This window comes from Agelaius phoeniceus, chromosome 1 (genome assembly GCF_051311805.1).
Source record: "Agelaius phoeniceus isolate bAgePho1 chromosome 1, bAgePho1.hap1, whole genome shotgun sequence".
Taxonomy (NCBI): Eukaryota; Metazoa; Chordata; class Aves; order Passeriformes; family Icteridae; genus Agelaius; species Agelaius phoeniceus.
The window spans coordinates 79,239,275-79,258,386 of NC_135265.1; the positions used below are offsets into that span (position 1 = coordinate 79,239,275).

The 19,112-nt window shown below is 41.0% G+C and overlaps 1 protein-coding gene across 1 annotated transcript in view; it reads left to right on the forward strand.

Annotated features, from left to right (window-relative positions):
• The window catches only part of MYO10 (myosin X), a 163,405-nt gene that overhangs the window by 80,916 nt on the left and 63,377 nt on the right, over nucleotides 1–19,112 (forward strand). The window contains exons 4-8 of the mRNA XM_054629809.2: nucleotides 9,084–9,271; nucleotides 16,606–16,740; nucleotides 17,744–17,868; nucleotides 18,752–18,765; nucleotides 18,889–18,973. Of these exons, the coding sequence (XP_054485784.2) occupies nucleotides 9,084–9,271; nucleotides 16,606–16,740; nucleotides 17,744–17,868; nucleotides 18,752–18,765; nucleotides 18,889–18,973 (547 nt within the window). The remainder of the gene's footprint in view (nucleotides 1–9,083; nucleotides 9,272–16,605; nucleotides 16,741–17,743; nucleotides 17,869–18,751; nucleotides 18,766–18,888; nucleotides 18,974–19,112) is intronic.

Genomic DNA, 19,112 nt, shown 5'->3' on the forward strand with positions numbered 1-19,112 from the left:
CAAAAGTTCCATTTAGCAGATTTTTGACAGTTAATTCCATTTGCCATCTCAGTCCTGATTTCTCGACTGACAGCTATTTGGCAGCAGTTCAGTACCATCCAGCTAACTACCTGGCACAGAGATAGATTTCAGTTATGCTGGCTTTTGATTTCTCTTTTCATGCTCTGTTAAAGAGTAATTCCTGCTCTTCCTGCTTTCCTCTTAAAAAAGCCCTTTCTATAGAAGATGTTTTCAAATATTAAAGAGCCACAGAAGTTATGGAAATCTGGATATCAGTATGTAAAATACTTTCAGGAAGAATTAAACAGATCTGTGAAGCTTTATATAAAAATATTTCACCAGTGTTGTAGAGACAATGCTCTTTGGTTCAGTGTTTTACCAGCATTTTGGTTTTCCTTTGTGTGTATTTTCTCTGAAAAGCCCCTTCATCTCTCCAGTATGAATGTATAGGAAGGAAGAAGACCATTTTTTTCTTTTCCTTGCTGGAGGGTAAATTAGACCTTCAGACAGTTTTGAAAGGCTCATTTGAGCATTGTGCAATAACAGAGGAGGAGGAAGAACTAGTTTGTGCCACAGGCCATTTGAAATGAAGTGATAAGCCATGGGGTCTCTGCTTTTTGTGAGGCCTTTTTTGATTTGAGCTGGAGCTCGCCTGGTTAAAACTGTGCTCACAGATTGCTACAGTCTCATGTGCAAACTTATTTTCACGTGCTGTATTGCAGCCCATGAAAATAACAAAAATCAATGTCTTGTTCTGATCAATCGTGTTTGTGTTCAGGAGGTCACTGGCTCTATCTGCGTGGCAATGGCAAAGAGAGAAATTCTTCAGTAATTGTTTATATGAAAACTGTACAAAAGATCATTATTCTGACCCAGTAGATAGGACTGCTGCATGGTAGAGATTGCATTGTATTAGTCAGCAAAAAAAAGTACAGTAAAAACAAGGAGACTTGGGGCTTTTTATACAGGAGAAAAACTGCCAGAGACCTGTGAATATCTTATAGAAGGAAAAATGTCTATCTGATTTTAGATCAGATATTTCTGTATTATTATCTGCTGGTTTGGTTTTTACCTTGGGCTGTAACAGTGCTCTTTTATCAACCTTTTTTAAACTGATTTCATACTTCCTAACTGGATTGCTTTTGGTGTGGATTCAGGATAACACTTGTAGTGTTTCCTTGAGTAGTCCCCATCCACATGGAACAAACTGTCCAATAGGAGAAAATTAAGAGAAAAAGAAGATGAGATTAATCTGTGAGTGTATCTCTTCACCAGGTGGAGAGGTATTCACCATCTCTGAGCCTTCTGTGGATGCAGAAAGGTGTCTGCCTCCGTGCAGTTTGGGGTATTTACATTGGTACCTAACATGACCAAAACCCAGTTTTTAACCCTTAAGAAACAGACCTAGACAGTTTCATTTGACTTCCTAGAACAAGGACTCAATGAATGTGCAAGATTGAAGCTGTAGGGAGCTGAAGGAATCTCTTAGTGTAGAAGTTAAGGTAGCTGGGTTACAAAGTACAATTTTTTTCTTGAAGAGATAGCACAGCCTTTGCCCTTGGAAGGGCTTGGGAACAGGACTGTGTTGCTTAACACTGTTGCACCAAGGGGAAGCTTAAGGTCACATTAGCTGGATTGAAGGGTCAACATCACAGACAAGGCTGCATATAAGAGGGTGTCCTGTTGCCCAACAGTTGCCTGTGATCATCTGAAATCATGTTTTAAAATAGTCCAAAACTATTCCAAAATCTTCTTGTGAACTGTGCTGGTGGAATCAAGCATAAAGCCTGGCTTTGAAAAGGCCTTGGTCTGTTATGCCTTGGATCCATTCTGTGCTCAGCACAGAAGGAGAAAAGGCCAGCTGGGAAGTGGTTGGTAGGAGAGGCTGCTGCAGTTTCCATCATGGACTGAAGGACATGGTTTGAAAGTACAGCTGAGCAGTGTGAGAAGACACTTAACAAAACCAGTGACAAGGAGAACATGTAGAAGGTGGGTCTTGGCTGTAGGTGTCTGATCTTTCTACTGACATTCTATGTCATGTCCTGGTTCCCTTGAAAAGATCCTCTCCTGTGGGTGCTCTTGAATTTGTAGTATGGCCTGTGTATGTACAAGCAGCTCATTTTGCAATCAATCCTACAGCTGAACTTAAAAAGAAAAAAAACAACAGTTTAGGGGTCATAATGTTGAATGCATTTACAAGGAACACAGATATAGAGAAAAAGCAAAGCTGATGTAAATTTGGGTGGTTGGAAGTTCACCATGAGTCACCAGACATGGTGAGGACTGCAGGAGCCCAAGCGTGTAAGGATGATTATAGAGTATGGCATTTCCATCTTAGGAATGACTTGATTGGTTGAAAACATTTAAAACATGCAGTTTTAAAAAATATTAAATTGTAGTTTAGTACTTCACTTTGATTATGGTTTTTAAGAAAGAAGCTTTCCTTCAGACATGAGACAGCTGGATTCTGTCCCACAGAAATTAGCATGGGACTAGCTGAAAGACAGGGTATACTTACCACAGTGAGGATAAATCGAGATCCTACCATGAATGAGGGCATTAATTACCATCCTCTTTATGGCATACCATTGCTCCTTCTTTTGCCTCCCCTAAAAAGCACACCAAAATGTGGCCCAGCCATCTTTCTCCTTTTTCTGCTGATGTGTATGTGGTAGACATTTGGTTTTCTTTGCCACAGCATAAACTCAACCCTGATTACCATCAATCCTTTCACCTGAGAGAGCTCTGGACCACAAAGACCATAGCTGCAGTGTGGAGCAAACTCTTCTGTTCCCAGGTTTTTCATCCTGACACCTTAAAATTTGATGTTGAAAACATAATGAAGTCTGATGGCTATTTTGTGGTCTTTTAAAAGTTACCTGCCACTGCATGTTCTGTGAAAACACTGGTTTTATTTGGTAAGATTCCTGTAGCTGTGATGATTTAAAGGTACGTGAGATGCAGAGGTTGTGTGGAATGGTGATAAAAATCTTTTCCCATGCCTTTTGTAAAAGTAACATAGAAGTAGCCATTTGAGTAGTTTATTTGAGGTGAGCCAGTTGTACTACAGTTTGATTTGAAGTTTCCCATATATTAAGGGTAAGCCCACAAAGTAATACTTGTGGAATAAATTGGAAGGTTAATAGCAATACCCCATTTTTTAAAAAAAATACTTTTACTTTTCAGACACAGAATCGGTTCCTTAAGAAACTCCAGGAAATTGAGGAGTTGTTCAAAAACAGTCCAGAAACATATTTTTTGAGGCATCAGTAAGCATGCTTTTCTTTCTCTAATAACATAGATTTTTCACACTTTAAAGAAGAAAGGCTTGAAAGTGCTCTTAAGGAAGTTGAACTAAGTCCTGTTTCTCGATGTTAATGTATATATCTGTAACAAAACATCTTAATTTCTGTATTTGATCTATTCCAGAATCTCTAGTTCCAAGCTGTGAAGAATATTTTGAGTTTTGGTGGTAGTAAGGAAACACAATGATAGAAAGAAGTAGAGTAATGCAGTCTTCTTACACCTGTTTTAATAATGCAAGCAGTTTCTGTTGAGATTGTTGATCAAAGATTTAGTTCAGGAGCAGCACATAATGTGCTTCAACAGAGTCCTCCAGTCTTCTTCTGCCTTCTCTCTCGCACTCTCCCTGTAGCATGAGATATGGAGAGCCTAAGTGTGTGTCCTTCCTTGCTTCCCCCTCTTTATTTATTTATTTGTGGAAGCAGGAAGACTGGGATGTCTCAGAGGCTAGAAGTCTGTGAAGTACAGAGGGGCACCTTGATGTAGAGAGTGTAAGGTCATGAGAAGGGTAGTGTAGAAAAAAATGAATGACCTTACACGGGAAAAGCGAGCTTGGGTAGAACACAGCTATCATAAAGGATCCACAGAAACAGAAAAGTTATTGTGGAGAAGTTTTGACATAAAAGGGAAGAAGTGCAAGGTGTATGGTTGCTGGATGTGGAATAAACCTGAAAGGATATACCCCAAAATTCTAAAAAGCATCTGTGAAGGGGAAAAGATGAAAAGCAGGGTGACTCTGGTGTATTCAGTATGTTTGGTTTATAGGACTAATGAAGTGGTCTTCCATTAGGGCAGTTTTCTTATTCATTGCTTTTTCATTATAGAGAATCTAAAAAAAGAAAATTGAGGGGGAAATTTCTTACTCTACTTTTTTCTCTTTTAATCTGAAAGCCTTTTCTACATGGGAAAGTAAGACATTTGAAACTGTATTTTGTTCCTACTTTGAAAACTTTTTTCTTGTAATACTAAGTGTAAAATACACAAAAGTGGATTTGGATCAATAATAGCTTGTATGTAATTTAGATTTGTTTGGCATCAAACTAAAATAAATTGATTGTGTTTTTATTAAAAAACCCCCACCCTCTCATGTTAGACAGGACTACTCTGACTATATTAAGTTTTGCTAGAGTACTTCTGTGGATAACAGCAGTCTTTGTCAGCTCTTGTTTAAGAATAAATTGTTTTTCAGTGTTTGAAGAACTGTGGGATAATTTCAAGACGGAGGCTCAAAGCTAATTGCTATCAGAAGGCAACAAGCAAAACAAAAAGCATTCAAAGAACTGAGGAAAAATCTCTTCCTTTCTGAAGTACATCTTTAATTTTGTCTTGCCTTACTTCATGTCTAGCTGAGAAGATAGGATTGGAACTTCTAATTTTGTAAGTCCTTGTAGACAATCAGCAAACAATCTTGTTTACCCTTTTTGCTGAAAGGGGGAGCAGGAGTGTCTGTGGTTTGTGATTAAAAGTGTTTTAGGAGATTAATTAACAATGTAAAATTCCAGTAAAAATTTGAAAGTGCAAAAGGAACCCAGCTTTTAATACAGTAATCAAAGTGCTGCATTGGGATTCAGGCTGAGTAACTCAACTTCCATTTATTCTTTGGTTTAAATAAATACATTAGCCATGATCTGATAACAAGTTGTTGCTGGTTTAGTCTGTACCAAAGTAGTTCAAGAGTTTGTGTATGGTTCTGTGTGAAGCCTTGAGACAGTCATATATCAGGGAATAGTAAACTGCCCTGTTCATTGCCATGGATTTAAGGGGTCAGGCTTCTAACAGGAGTTCTCACAGTATATCACTGAAAAAAACTCTCAAACTATTTCAACTGGAAATCTCCAGAACTCCCCTGTCTGCTTTCTAGTGCTCTGGTAGCATTTCTCCCATTCATAATTGTTTTGGAATGCTTTCATTAAAATAAGAAATTACTGACTTCCAGAATCAGATTAGAAACTGCAAAGAACAAAAAAAAAATTTGGATTACTGTCTTACAAGCAAAGTGGAAGTGTCATTCTTACGTGATCATACCTTTTCTAAAATTTCACGTGCTTTGTGGTGTTGGCATCATGTATAATTTAGAGATCCTGCTTCTGATTGCTAACCCATTTAATTTGCCATATGCTGATGTCTGGTGCAGAAATGGTGCTCAGGAGACAACACACATCCACGAGCACTCCTGCATTTTTTTTGTGTACTTTTACACCGGTTTAACCTGCTGCTAAGATTCTTGCATTTGCCAGACCAGAAGGTCTGCCCTGCAAAAAAGAGGCTGTGTTGTGTGACTGCTCAAGGTCTCCAGGGGAGGGCAAGTGGAGGAGCCTACAAGAAAGATTGAGAGGCACTTTTTCTGGGGACATGTGCTGACAGGACAAGGGGGAATGACTTCAAACTGAAAGAGAGTATGTTTAGGTTAGATATTAGGAAGAAATCCTTCACTGTGAGGGTGAGGGCACTGGAACTGTTTGCCTAGAGAAGTTGTGGATGCCCCATCTCTGGGAGTGTTAAAGGCCGCATTGAATGGGGCATTGAGCAATCTGTTCTAGTGGAAGGTGTCCCTGGCCATGACAGGGGTGTTGGAACTACATGATCTTTGCTCTCATTGCAGCCCAGGCCATTCTGTGATTCTATAAAGTTGAGAGTTGGTAGCGTTCTTCATGGGAGTACATGTATCCTTCCCCCCTCCCTGAGGTTCCTAACTTTGGGACTCTTAGAGCTGCCACTCTGGGATCTACTGCTTATAAAATATTGCTTCTAGTAAGACCTTGTGGTAGGTACTGGATGAGATAAGTAGTAAGCCTGGAAGTGATGTAGGAAATTATTCTTACAGCAGCAGATCTTGCTGCAGTGGATTATCCTAGAGGCAATTTACAAAGACTTCTGGAAAATTTGTCTTTTAACGTGACCTTTTAAAATAATTGGAATAATTTTTAATAACAGTGCTGCTTCAGCCCATTGATACTTTGCTGAACTACCCTGGGTGAAGGCAGAGCCTTTGCTTGGGCCAGCTAACTCCTTAGTCCATGCAGACTAAGCTGGTTGTGGCTACTCCTGGGTCAGACTGTGACACCTGGTAGGTGATAAATGTGATCCACTGTGTCTGTGAAGAATATGCTTTTTTCATCATCTTGCCTTGGGATGAGGAAGTTGTTTTTGAAGTCCTGAGTTTGTTCTGTCATGTGCCATTATAATTTGGTGGCAGTTTGTGCATGCATTTAACTTTTCCTGCAAAGAGGTAGTACACACTTAAAGCACCAGAAGACTGGAACCACAAATCTGCATCTTTGTCAGTAGAGACTGTGGTTCTTCACATTTTTGCTGAAAGGAAAAGATAGAGAGAGGAATTTTTTTAATAGTGACATGTCCTAAGCATTACTCAATGAGGTGATTTTTTACCAGTATGATTTCTGCTGTTCACTAGGTTTCTTTTATTGCTGTAATACACTGCCCCTTTCTCTATTATACCTCATTTCATTACAAGGCAATGAAGCCAGCTCACTTTATTTAATAAACTTTAATAATTCACAGTAATGACTAATATTCTGGAAGTCTTTTTGTCACTTAAAAAAATGTGCTTAAGTCATGTGAAAGACTGCCCCATTTTAAATGAGTGTATGCAGAAATGGACTGCTGTCACCTCTTCTGATATTTACTATTTTGAAGAGAAGCAAGAAAAGTCCCAATGTGTAGCCCATGGTGATGCAGTTTTGCCAGTGCTTTTTCGTGGAGGTACTGTTCTGTCAGGTACTTCCTCTTGCAGAAGCTATAGAGTGATTATTTAGTTATGAAGCTAGATGGTATCATGTTTCATGGGGATTTTTTTATTTACATCTTTGCCATGGCATCTGTTGGGATGATGTGCCTCAAGTTACTCTTTTCCAAAGACTTCAGCCAGACTTTAATAAGGGAAAGAGGAAGATCCGTAGCAGTCTCTTTTATTGGTCATACTTGGACTGCAGTCATGTAATTAAAAAAAGAAGCCTCTTAAAATTTTTCCCTGTGCAATCTGTGCTGAAATATGTATCAAACAGAGGAAGTTTTTTTCAGAGCCTTCCTTGTTACTTATTACTTATTTAAGAGTCCAAGAGGGGATGATCCCAGGAAATTAAGCTGTTGTCTCAGTGCTGTAATTGCCTGTGATACGATCTCATGTTGAAATGGTATCTCTCTTCTAGATGAAATCTTCTGAGCTGTCGCACAGCATGGGAGGGTGGAGGGGTGGTGTTATAAAACACAGATTGAAAATTCACCACTCTGTTAAAAGTGCTAGAGTTACAGTGAGGAGGGATATTCCTCTTACTGCTAATAAAATTGTCATGATTTCAAGGGCACCACTGCAGTTCCCCTAGCAAATGCTCAAAGCTGCAATTTGTGTTGGGCCTGATGGAGGGTGAACAGGTGGATAATGGGGGCTGTAACAGCAGGGTAACAGTGAGAAAGGAGAGCTGACACACAGCGATAATTGCATGTTAATTAAGGAGAAAAAGAGGGAGGCAGGTAGATGTGGGCTTTTAATGCTGCAAAAGAGACTGATGGAGGGGAAAGGAAAGTATGGGGGAACTGATGGTCCCTTTGTCTTAGTGAATGCCCTGTGGTGGCTTAGAGAAGGAGGGGCAGGGGGAGAACATGGGGCTGCCTTTCAGGGGTTTGCAAGACGTTGCTCCCCTTATCCATCCATCTCTGGTTAGGGGTCTGTGGAGGTGAAGAGAGCCCCAGTCCAGCTGTCAGCTTCACAGCTGGTTCCTGTCAGTGATGAGAGGATTGATGAGGCATCTGTCTGTACATGGGGGCTGTGTTACAGGGCTGGAGGCTGCCCAGCCTGGCTCTTCACCAGTCCAGAGCAGGGCTGTTGTAGCCAGGTGTCAGCTCCCTGCCTGTAACTGCAGAAAGGGCATTTAACGAATTGGAATTGGGACTGCAGAAGTAACGCTGCACATGCTGTACAGTATATCAATTAATTTCACATGCCCCAGAAACTCTGGAGATAGCATGCTTAATGTCATCTCCTACCTCACTTAATGGAATTTTATTAGAAAAATATATTGAAGTGGATAGAGGGTGAGGGAGAAATTGCGAACAGACTGTTGAAAATGATCAGGTTACTACAGCCTAATGAGTTAAGGCAATGGGAATGGGCATAAGCTGCTACCTGGGTGGTTTTGACTGATGTGCTATCTAATTGCAGTGGGATAGAAATTAATGACTTGCCAGTTGCTGTTCTGCATCCAACTAATATTAAAAATGTTGTGGAAACCCAGTGATTCTGGAGCATCTGCTGCTTCACATGCTTTTCTTAGAGCCTTCTATTCTAAATATTATGGTCCTAGTGTCTACCATAATGCCTGATACTTCTGTTTTAAAAGTGAGTAGCAGAGAAGGACTTGGATGCTCTACATGGAAATACAGACTTTTCCACTGTTACTTTGGGCTCAGTCAGGTTTTTAGTAAGTTCAGCAAGTCCCTAAGGACACATGAGAAGCAGCTGTAGGCCAGTGCTGATAGGCATTACCATGCAGCTGTAAGCAGCATTAAGGCAGGGATTGGTACAGTCAATAAGCTCAGTGTTATAGGTGGGGTAAGCCTGAGAACATGACAGAGATGGGAACAACTTTCACCCTTTTGTTGCTTTTCTTGAAAGGAAGAAATCAGGGAAAATTGCTGGCCACCTTTATCCAAAGGATTGTTATGGTTTTGCAAGTGTGTATTTCTTGTCTGTCATTAGAGAAGAGTGTCAATCTGTTCCCCACACATGTGCTAACAGCTCTGGGGGTGTTGTGTGCTTGCAGACCTACATTGGTTCGATAGTGGCCTCGGTGAACCCCTACAAGAGCATCCCGGGGCTGTACGACCGCGCCGCCGTGGAGCGCTACAGCCGGCACCACATGGGAGAGATCCCGCCCCACATCTTCGCCGTGGCCAACGAGTGCTACCGCTGCCTCTGGAAGCGCCACGACAACCAGTGCATCCTCATCAGGTGAGTGCTGCCTGCTGCTGCTGCTCTGGGTGCCCCTGATGGTGAGCTGTGGCATTCACGTTTTCTGAAAATCCCTTCACCCAGGATTTTTCTCCTGGGAAGCTGAGAAGGCTCAGAGAAAAGGGAAAACAAATTCTTATCTCATTTGCTTCTCCTGTGTTGTGCTCACATGTGGAATGTGTTTGGAGATTGTTTATGCAACAGGTGGTTGTTTCATTGGTTTCTGCTGTGGGTTGTTTTCATTCTTTGGCCAATTAGTGCCAAGCTGTGTCGGGATTCTGAAAAGAGTCATGAGTTTTCATTATCATCTTTTTAGCCTTCTGTAAGTATCCTTTCTGTATTCTTTAGTATAGTTTAGCTTAGTATTCTTTTACAAAATATAGTATCATAAAAAAATAAATTAGCCTTCTGAGAACATGGAGTCAGATTCATCATTCCTTCCATCGTCGGGGCACCCCGTAAATACAATAGTGAGCCTTTCAAGGTGGTTTGGGAGCATGGCTGTGGGCCACGTGGGGAGAACTCCAAAAGAAAGTAGACTTTTAAAACAGCATGGTTTCAAGAGAGTTCTGAACTTGTTTTGTGTCATTCTGTGTACCTCTAACAAAACGTTAAATTTTTTTAATGTGTCTTACAATTATATTTAGTGAAAAAACTCAGTTGAATTTTTTTGGGCATTTTTGGTCTTCACACATGAAATGTTACCCTAAGTGTTTTCCCACCAGTTTAAACATCTCTGTGCAGCTCAGTAGTTTGTCACCACTGTACTCTAATTCCTGTATGGAGAGGAAAAAAAAAACTTAACCTACCAGTTCTTGAGATATGCAGTAAATAAGAATAGCAAAAGAGAAACCCCTCCACATTTCAGCCACTTAATTCTGCCTGATTAATCTTCCTTGCCTAATCTTGTTGTGTTTTAATTTGATGGTGATTTAATAGCTTCCCGTTTGAACCACTGTGTCACTGGTATTCAGGTTCTGGCTGGGGCCGGGGGTGCGTTAGGGAGCAGTTGGCATTTCAATAGCTTTTCACTGCTTTCAGCTCCTTCCTTCTGGCTCCAGAAGAGCTGAAAATGCAGCCAGCTCTTTTCCCATTCCCTAGCCTGCCAGCTCAGCTGTGTTGGCTCACACACAGGCAGGGAGACCAAAGTCTGGCCCTCCAGATAAGGAGGAGCAGGTCACTGCAGCATGGCCCCGGCCACCAGGCTCTGGACAGGGGGTGATGCTCAGTGGGGTAGGAGACCTTATGTCTCCCCTTCCTCTCCTCTCTTGCCTTCAAAACATTTTTGTGATTAGGCCTACTCGCTGTCATCTTCTGCACCAGAAGGTTACACGTGTAGAGCTCTTCAGGCACGAGCTGACATGATTTTGGCTGTCTCCCAACCTCCCCAGGAGTCCCTGTGGTGGCTGTAGGACTGACTGCAGCCCAGGGTGGACAGTGGGACAGAGAGGGGTGAGGCACAGTGAGAGCAGCACCTTTGGCAATAGGCAGTTTCTACTGACATTTCAGATTGTGGGCCAGGTTGCAAGGCTTCATGGATACGAGGGGGATTTGGTGTATGTAGTTCAGCATCCAGGCTCTTGTTAGAAATGTGGATTAGCTTCAACACAGCCAGGCCTGCCTTGCAACTTTCTGCAGGTCACAGTGCCCACCTGCCCTCGCCTCTAGGGAGGTTCTGCTTTGCAGTGACACAAAGCTGAAGAGTGTGTTTTTTCAGCTTTCTTTAACTGTATTTCTCCTTCTTATTACTTGATACATAGTTCCGTGCATATAAAGATGAGCTCAGGTAAGAATCCAAGCAAAAATAAAATTCAAAGAGATCTTTGTCATGTGACAATAGCTAGCCTGGAGTCACGATTGTGTGTTTTATTGCCAGGCAGGTACTTGTGAGCAGCCTGTGTATACAAATTTAGTGACCAAAACAATTTCTGGTGGCCATTGGTATTTTTGCCATTTGGCACTAGTCTCAGTATTTTACCTTTCATTCCAGTTCCTCACAAGCTGCCAAGAGGAAAGGAGGTTATGTCCTAAAATGGACATAAGCAGAAGTGTGTGATGTTCCAGGGGAGTCTTCAGCGCTTTCTGCTCTGTAAACCATGTGCTTTGGTACAGATAAGCTATAATATGGAGAAGTTTTGCATTAGGAATCCCTTTTAAAATTGTATACTGTGGTCATGGATTGAAACAGTGATTTGTTTAAGTTCTGTGTTTCAGATAAGTGGCACAATACAACTATTTAAGGGTATCTTGTTACTGCAGAAATTGAGGAAATGTGTAATTTAAATTTAAAAAATTGGATGCCAAATCTGCTTTCCTTAAAGAGCGTTAGCTGCTCTATCTGTGAAGGACTCAGAATAGGATTTTTTAAAATTACTGAAGGTTTCCATGGCCTTTCTACAGCTTAGGAAAATCCCTGTTCTCACATATCTCGTTTAGGGCATTGGAAGTGGAGGTATGACAGTGTGCTTGGCAAACTCAGCATCCTGATCATTCCTGCATCTTTTACTGGTTTAGAATTAGACATTGCAACAAATCACTGTACTGTCACTGTAACTTTCTTGGTTACTACTGGCATTTGAAAAAGAACGTAGCCAAGTAGAGCTCTTTAGTGTTTTAACTTGGACAAATATTCTGGTCTTGCATTGTAATGTAATAATGTAAGAGATGATGAAGAGGAAAATTCTGTTGCATCTCGAAAACACGGTGGTTAAAATGAGGGAATTATTCACATTCTGATAGGCAGTTTGAGCTGCTCCTGACCTTGGGATCTCAGCATTCGGTAGCAAATTGTAACAGCCACACAAAGGAAGGCGCTTGGAATGCTTTCTGATGATCCTCTGGACTTGAAGTGCCCCCTGCTGGCCCCCAGAATTAGCTCAGCTTTGGTTTGCAGCTGCATTCTTCTGGCTTTGGGTTCAAAAACCTGTGAAAAATATTAATATTGGGATATTTTTCTGGCTGGGGTAGGGTGAGAGGGTGAATTGCAGAACACAAATTAGAAAAACTCAGAATATCATTTAAATGTGAGACCATTTTTCCTGTATAACTGTTCAGGTCAGAGGTGAAAAGGAAGGAAATACAGAAGAGATGATAAATTGAATCACCCAGAGATGCTTATTTATTGGTGTGTGTAACAGGCATTAATTAATGATAATGCTGCATAAAAAGGACTGAGCAGCCTAAGATGTTAACAAAACAACACACTGAAGAAGCTGTACACAACTGGTGTATTAGAATATGTACCTAGGTGTGAAATGGTGTTTTAACTGTCACAGGCTAAAAAACTAGCATTTTTTCTGTAGACAAAAACATCTGCATCAATGAATTCTCAGTTTCATGTTGGTCTGAATCATTACTGCAGGGTCCAGTTTCATTTAAAACGGGGGGGGGGGGGGGGGGGGGGGAAAGCCCACCATGTTAAAAACATCTTCTGATTTTTCAGCTGGGTGCCTCAGGAACAGGAAGAAAGTCCATCTAATTTGACCAATAGCCAAGTGGCTTATCCTGGTGTTGGAAAGGGGCTGAGCTGCCCCATGATTAGCTGAAGTTCACAAGTTGAGACCAAGTTCAAACCTCCAAACCTTTATTACAAGAATAGGAAAATATTTTTAGGTTTGGTTTGAGGTTTTTTTGCTGCTCTGTTTAAAGTGACCTAGTCTGTGCAGAAGCAAACAAACGCTCTTCTCTCAGATAAAATTGCAATTGATCCACGTCATAGCACTCCCAAAGTGTAAAGGGAGCCACAACCATTGATCTGTATGACATTCAAGTCAGTGCCATGAGTGGGAAATCACTGTCTGATACCAATTTGTTCTCTGTTATTATTATCTCATGGCCTGAAACTTTTTGTTATTGTTGTTCAGCTTGAAAATCAATATGAAACAAATCTTTTCTATGGGACCCAGACCTGTGATGGGTGTGGTGTCCTTGTGAGACTGATGCAACAAAGTTCAGATGTGCATTTGATGAAGTATATTTGCTGAAGGGCCCTGTTTTGTCTATGTGTATCTGTCTTGGGGTTTTAAAGGCAGCAGACTGTAAGGCCCCAAAAACCCCACTTGTTGAGACTCCTGAAAGGATTTATGGTTGTTTGGGTACTCAGACACATGGGAGAAGTACTGAGAAGATGTTCTCAAGGGGGGTCAAAACAACAAAAAACTTCACTGGCAACTTTAGAAAATCAGAGAACTTTTGCAAAGGTTTAGAGCAGCATTCCATCAACAAAACACTTCTCAAAGCATTAACTTAGCCCTTCTATGCTCATCCAATTTTAAGTTACACAGAGCTCCAAGAAGAGGGAATTAGAGGAAGAAAGAGAGAAAGGCAGAGAAGATGCAGAAAAGAACAAGTACAGCTATCACTCCTGGTTCCAGTGGTGTTCAGCTGATAGAAATTCCAAGAGGAGGTAGGGTCATGACATGTGTTGGCCTCCTGTCTCACTTCAAGTACCCTTTGGCCTTCCCGGGCCCTTCCCCCCTGTGGGGTTTCTGGTCATTTTGCCCTCAGGAGCTGAGTTAGGGCTTCCAGAGGCGCTCATGGAGCAGTGCCTTTGGTGTGTCAGCGATTAGCAGCCACTACAGACTGTTCTGCTGTTTCTTACCCAGACAGAACAGGGGAATGATTTAGTGTTACATCCTTCAGAATGAGGAGTCTCTCTCTCAGTGACCCCTTTTTACGTTGTGGCAGTTGTGAGTGCAGGCTGCTGTGCCCTTAGCCCTGTATAGAACAAGTCATGGAGAAAGTCTAAAGGTCTTCTAAGTGGGGGCCTTCTGGCCTGCTGTCAGACTTAATATGTTCACAGTCCTGAACGTAGTGATGTGGAACAAGCTGGGCACTTAAATTCATGGGCTGGAAAGGTTACTGGAAAGGTTGCACTAAAATATTCACCCTTTACTGACCTTGTAGGCAAAAGCTTTCTAAGCACTCTGAAAGATTGATCCCATGTAACTGTAAAAGTGAAGAGAATGGAGTGGTTTCTACTAAATGAGCAGAGAACATTGTGTAAATCCATCCTTTGGACCTTGTGGAACTGAAGGTGGTTCAGAGGAAAATTTTAAAAAGTAATAAGAAGTATAACATGGGAAATGGCTAATGGAGACAGGCACCTTGAATTTGGGGCACTAACCATCAAGTCCTGCACAGCAGAAAGAGTGCCAGGATGAATTGTTGGTTTCTCCTTCTGCCATGAGAACTGAGAGGTATCAAATGAAACTAATGGAGGTGGATCTAAAAAACAAGACCATCTGCTTTTTAAGGGAGTATGGCTAGAAACTCATGGAAGATAAGTATATTGAGGATTACAAGACATGTAAAAACCAGATTTAGGTCAGGAAGCCTCTGAACAGCAAATAACTGGAAGCTGGAAGAACACAAGGGAAATAATCTATGTCTTCCATGGGCATCTCCAGTTGGCAACTGTCAAAATAGGACATTGGGGAGGTTCAGAATCAAACCAGTTCTGAGTCTCTCCTGTTTTGAGAAAAAAACAAGAGCATGTAATTGTGCATTATGCCAGCTGTACCAGAGAGAGGTGCAGGAGGTATTTTTCCATCAGCTTTGAATATCTCACTTGTAGAATGGCTCTCAGTTACAGTGGGGTAACTTTCAGCTTCCACAGAACTACAGATTCTGCAGATCAAGGGACAGTGGGTGGGGCAGAGGAAGGATGGTATCAATGGAAGAGGTGATGTCCTCAGTGTCACCCTGTGCCTGCTTTTGAGCTATATGCATGGCTCAGAGGGAGAGAATTAGGCAGAAGAGGTGTGTATCACTTGATGATTTATTTTACTAGACGAGAATAATGCAAGGGTTTGTGAAGCTCTCTCACAACTACTAGTAAAAATGGTTTTTTATGGTGAGTATTGAATGCAGGAATGAATGTTAAGTGTTTCTTCTTGGGCAGAAGAGATAAGTGAAAAGAGAAAGGGAAGGAATACTGAAAAGGCCAGACATCAACAGTAAAATTACATAAAAAACGTCAATGGTAAAATTACATATAAAACACTACAGAATTTGTTTGATGTGGTATAAATATAATGGATGAATCACACTTGCTGGAACATATTGGCATTTATGAAGATGTCTCATTATATTTCCTGAATGTCTCTTCCCTAATTTTATTGTTGACATTCATTTGCAGGAAAATGTCATGCTGTATTTATGGGCAGTGCCTTTCTTCCTTGCATTTTACTAGAAAGCATCATTATACTTTGTTGTAACCTAAAATCAGTGGGGCCATTACTCAGCAATGGCACAACAAAAGACTGTCAGATTATCTAGGCTTGCTCCACATGCCCAGTTGTGCTCCATCAAAGTCAAAATTCCCACTTGCTATAATGGAAAAGGTGAAGTAAGACCAAAATGTACCCTCTTTCTTTGGGAGTAAACTGGAATTAAGTACAGCTTAATGAGGAGCTAGGCCTAAGCCTACAGCTTAGGATACAATGCTATTGCTGTAGATGAAGAATGAGCAAGCTAGACAAACTTTCCCTACAAGTTATATTTCTTAATAGCTCAGAGTGTCTGTTTAGGCTACATAATTTAGGGTACTGGGGAAATGAGCCAAATCTAAACTTTCCCTTTTTAGAGTGTTGATTTTGAAGGGAAACTGAGTATATTGCCTTCTGTTTGCATCAGCAGGGTTGCTTATTAATAATTTGCTTTTAAAACGTCAATTTAGCATTATCAAATGGCTTTGTTCTCCTGTGGGTGGTGATGAGAGGTTTTATATCTCTGATGGTAATGAGAGGTGGAAATTGGATATTTTGAACTCACATGAAGCTGGTTTGTTTCAAAAGATATATAAAAAGTGTGTTTAAAGAGTATGTAGCTCACTAAGAATTTCAGTATTAATTATATGAGTAGCCTTTATGTGTTGGAATGTGTATTTGTGTCTCTAACTTCCTCCTCCTCCCAGCAGGGCTCCTTCATTAGCTAGATTGCTGCAATGTATACCAAACCTTCCCATATAATTCTTAGTTTGGTCTTTATCCCTTTACCATGTCTTTGTTGTGAGTTTATTTTAACATGATGGTGGGAAGTGTTGGATAATTGTTTGCATTCAGAGAGCTCTTTGTTGTCTCCTAGGTGTGTGTACACATGCAGTCAGTGCCTTGAAATGCTGTCTGGGCAGTTAAAAAGCTTAAGGACAGCTTGTGTTTTTCCCTGGATGTCATATTCAGGAAGTTTAATGGGGTGTTCTGGCTTCATTTGTCCATCACTTCTAATCACCCCAGTCTTCCTGACCTCCAGTAATGTAGAGTTTAGGTGGCTAGCCAGAGGGCTTCTTCACTGGCCACTGGGACTGTGCAAACCATCTCCTCCTCTTCTTTCAGTGGCGAAAGTGGTGCTGGTAAGACGGAGAGCACTAAGCTGATTCTCAAGTTCTTGTCTGCAATGAGCCAACATTCACTGGAGCTGTCCTCCAGAGAGAAGACCTCCTGTGTGGAGCAAGCTATTCTTGAGAGCAGGTATGGGATCTTTCAATACACAGGTATTTTTTTCAGAAGATATAAACTTTGACATTGAAATAAGATCTTGCAATGTAATCAAATATGTGTGTGTGTTTACTGAACAGTAAAATGTGTACTGGAGAAAGGGAAGTACTCCATTTAACAAAATTACCTGGCTGCTTTAGAGAATTGTGAGCATGTAGTATCTCTTAGTGAAGCAAAAATACACAGAGTTTTGAATTGCATGAAGCTTTAATGGTAGCTTTCATTTGTGTTTGGGGCTGAATTCAGATAATCAGAGTAATGGAAATGGGTGATGGGAGGAAGATACCTTTGGTTCAGTTTGTGTAGCCTGAGGATACGGTAGAACAAGATACAGCATGGTGAGGATAAAGTGCTCAAGTGGTAAAAGCATGCTGAGGAAAGGGAGGATAAGGAGAGCTGATAAGACAGATGAGTAAATGCATCAGATAAATTGTACACAATCTGTGCAAGCAAAAAAGAAATCTTGGTGTTGACGTGAAATTACATGGTTCTAAACTATTTAAAAACAAAGGCAATTTGAGATGCTATTACTTTTGTTTATCTTGCTTCATCTCTGCTGTACATGCTGTATCTTGATGTAGGGTTTTTTTTTTTTAATTTCCCTAGGACAAGGACTCCTTGCCTCTATCTAGCAATCTGCATGCACTGAGATTTATTTCTATCATCTGCGTACTGCAGTGAGAATTGTGTGCATCTTTTGAGCAATTACAAAAGAAGTAGGAAGTAGCAGTTACTACTCTGAAGCTGCAGAGTAGTTCAGTGTGATTTATCTTCCCTGTTGCATGAATACTTGCATCTTCTGCTAGAAAAATGAGATGCCCATTGCTAAATGGAGGGTAATGCTGGGATGTAGGCTGCTGCTGAGTGGAGTGTCAGAGGGGAGCTTGTCAGAGTGCTGTTCCTTTCACCAGCTCCATGTGAAGTTGTTGGCATGCTGGTCACATGTTAACACTCCTGTCATTCTCTGTCTTCACAGTCCAATTATGGAAGCTTTTGGCAACGCGAAGACTGTTTACAACAACAACTCAAGTCGCTTTGGGAAGTTTATTCAGCTGAACATCTGTCAGAAAGGGAACATTCAGGGAGGAAGAATTATGGATTGTATCCTCGTTTGGTGATTTGACCCCTGTTTGTGGGAAGCACCCGTGTACCTCCTTGATGGAGGGCTGAAGGAGAGCTGGCTTGCCTTTGTCTCTCCTTTCACCTCATCCTGAAATATACACAGTTAAATTGAGCCAGTGTAGGTGGGAAGGAGAAGCAGCAACACCAAATTCACACATGCACTCATGCTTTTGTGGTGGTGTGGGGTGTTTGTACTCTTGGAGGAGCAGCACTTTGTATTGCTGCCCCTAGCGTGACATGGCTCGTGTGCATTTCCCATGTAATGAGCTAAAACAGCCTGAATCCTTGTGAATAACTTGAGTTGTCAGCCATTTCCCTCATTACTGTACCCAAAGATAAGCTGCTTACTTCTCTGGAAAAGAACTTGAAAGAGCAGAGCTGCTCAATTTCTGCAGTGTGAGTCTGGGTAGGTTAAATCCTCGGATTTGTCCTGCATTTGCCAAAATCAGTCTATGAGCCACCTCCACCAGAGCAGCAGAGGTGTGGGGATGAGGAATATTCCAAGGAGATCCTACCTGCTGTTTTAAACTGTGTTTTCAGTGGGGAAAATTTAATTATTGAGTTTTTTCCAAGCTTTAGGGGAAAAAAAAAGCAGATGTCATTTAAAATTCAGAATCTCCCAAGTCCGGTTTTGATGGGATGGAAGAGAAGGTGCTGATACACTGATATTAGAACTGCTACAATATTATCATTGTTGCTACTTTATTTATCTTGTTGTAGGTGTATGAAACAAGCGTAGCATGTTTTAAGACCATGATAGTCTTCCTATTGTCTCAAACAAAAAAAGGAAGATTATAAAAAGCTTCTGCATTAATTGATTTTTACTTTATTCCTTGACTGAAGCTTCTCTTGCTGGCTCCAGATTTATTGGAAAAAGTAAGTTGATGTTTGCTTTTGCTTATTTAATTGTGTTTGATTAAATTTTTGTCTGAAACTGTGGATAAAAAAATTGTCTTCAAAAATGATCACTTAAGTGGAAACTATTTTTTACTTTGACAGAATCGTGTAGTAAGACAAAACCCTGGGGAAAGAAATTATCATATATTCTATGCTCTGCTGGCAGGGATAGAAGAGAGAGAGAAAGGTGAGTGGCAAAGCACAAGTCATACAACTGTAGTGGTTTTCTGCTAGCAGTCAGCAGTGGTGACAGCAGTGGAGAATTTAACTGCAGAAACCCACTAACCCAAGCTGAGAAATAGGTTATTTATTCAGCTGGGATTCAG